This window comes from Egretta garzetta, unplaced genomic scaffold (genome assembly GCF_000687185.1).
Source record: "Egretta garzetta isolate BGI_Z169 unplaced genomic scaffold, ASM68718v1 scaffold23, whole genome shotgun sequence".
NCBI lineage: Eukaryota > Metazoa > Chordata > Aves > Pelecaniformes > Ardeidae > Egretta > Egretta garzetta.
The window spans coordinates 3,614,172-3,616,249 of record NW_009259237.1 but is presented as its reverse complement, the minus strand read 5'-3'; the positions used below and the strand labels follow the sequence as shown (position 1 = coordinate 3,616,249).

The 2,078-nt window shown below is 42.5% G+C and overlaps 1 protein-coding gene across 1 annotated transcript in view; it reads right to left on the bottom strand.

The window, feature by feature from the left end:
- Positions 1-72: 72 nt before the first annotated feature.
- PEPD (peptidase D) overlaps positions 73-2,078 on the bottom strand; it is a 159,495-nt gene continuing 157,489 nt past the window's right edge. Inside the window, exon 15 of the mRNA XM_035891534.1 lies at positions 73-719. Coding sequence (XP_035747427.1) covers positions 570-719 — 150 coding nt within the window. The 3' untranslated portion in view covers positions 73-569. The remainder of the gene's footprint in view (positions 720-2,078) is intronic.

Here is a 2,078-nt window from a genome sequence, read left to right as displayed (position 1 = left end):
AAGAGCATAATGATCACAAAGTTATGAGAATAAATGATGCCAACGATGAATTTTAATAAAAATTTGGTTCTGCTTACTCCATTGACGCTGAAATAAGATCTGTAAGAAAAGTGTGTCATTATGTCCACCGAGAACAGCTGATTTTTCTTCTGTTTTTCACAGTACTTGTGATGAAGTTTAAAAAAGGACTTAGGTTGTTACAATTGCTGACAGCATTAAGATAATCCATTTGGTATTTTAAAGAGTCCAAATCATCAAAATTCAGACTTAATTGCAAGGTATGTCTGAACTGATATTTGACAGAAGTATAAGCCCCACTAATAATGGAGCAGGGTTATTCAGGTAGCACTTGGTAATGTAAATTGCTGATTGCAAGCAGCAGCATTTGAGTTACCTGGATATCAAGTGCTGAAGCCTTCTACATTCATTTTTAATGAATGAATCATTCTAGCTAATAGCCTGTCTGCCTCTCTTGCTATTAAGAATTGGATGCATTTTATTTTATATGCTGCAGCATTAAATCAGAATGATGACTGATTAGTGTGAGACAGTAAGCATCATCCTGAAGTTTACTGCTTTTGGCTGGAGAGGCAGTCAAATGACTTGGCACTGCTTTGGCCTTCTGCCATGAAAGCCTCTATTTCTTCAACAGTACGTGGGACGCACGTTAGCAGCTCCATTCCACTGGCTGTCACTGCGATGTCATCCTCGATCCGGACCTGTTACAGAGAACACGTGGTTATCAAGGTATTCCAACTAGGGATGAGAAGCACATCAGGCAGCGACAGCAGCGAGAGCACAAGGCGCGTTTCAGTCTGTGGTGTTGATGCAACACCAGGCAGAGCAACATACTACAAGCACCGGAATTGCCCATCACCACCAGCACCGTGGCGCAGAGCTCTGTAGGATCCAGTCCCCCTTGGGCCACCAGCCCCTGCCACCCTCCTGGGATCACACAAGCTCCACAGTGAGCCCAGCAGAGCAGCCCCTCAGGAGGTGGTGGCCCCGCAGGAGACTCAGGTGCTGCCTCTGCTACCGTTGGTGCACGAGGGAGAGGCTGAGCGAGATGCTGCGTCAGTGAGCTCATGCTGCGTCATTACACGGGGCCAATAAATCTCAACCCCCTGACATCAAGAGCAGCAAAAAGAACATTGTCCCCCCTGAATTTGTCTCCAGCCTGGCTAGCGCATGGCTTGCTAGGGACAGGTCCAGTAGCAGTGCCTCCTGACGCCTGAAGCGCCTGTTCTTGAAGCGGTCCTGCTGCTGAGCTGCAGTTAGCTGCTCTTTGCACTTAAATATCACATTCTCTTTTCTCTAAACACGATAAACTTTAAAAGGAGGAACTGCAACATGAAATAGCTTGTAGCTGATATTCAAAACATTGAATTTCGAACTGATGAGAAAGTCCTAAGCAGGTCAGACATTCCTTTTAAAATACAATCACTACATTTCAAATCATGCAAGGAAAAAGCAGATCCTCTCAGTTTTCCAGCTCTTGTTCTACTAAAATGAAAAGTATGCTCCATTTCTGTTTGACTCTAATCTCCTCTTACCAGTAAATTTGCCTACACAGTCATTTCCCGTTATCTTATCAGAAAAATGTTAGTAAGTCGCTAAGCTGCAATAAAAGCAATTTTAGTAAGGTGTAAATCCAAGAGAACACAAACTCTGGGGACTCCCACCTTACAGTTGCTTGAATTGTTTCTGACCTCTTGACATTTTCAACTAAAAATAAAGCTGGTTAACATTTGTACTTCTGATTGCAAAATAATCCATTTGTTCAAACAAAATGAGTCATCCAGTCCTTATTAAACTGTTTAATGATGTCTTTGCCAGATTATTTCTTTTACTTGGTATCAAGTTAAGTGTATTATAAAGCAGAATTAAATAAACAAACTCCATTGAGTTCACACATTTGATTTGGACAGCTGTAAATTTGAAAGCCGCGAGGCTCTTTACACTCGGTGTGCCTGAAAGGCCAGTGCCTTACTGCAGAAGAGGAAATCAGCAACACATTGAACAACTCTATGCACTTGAAGAGACTTTACCAGGGTGGGTTTTTTAATTAATTGCTTGGA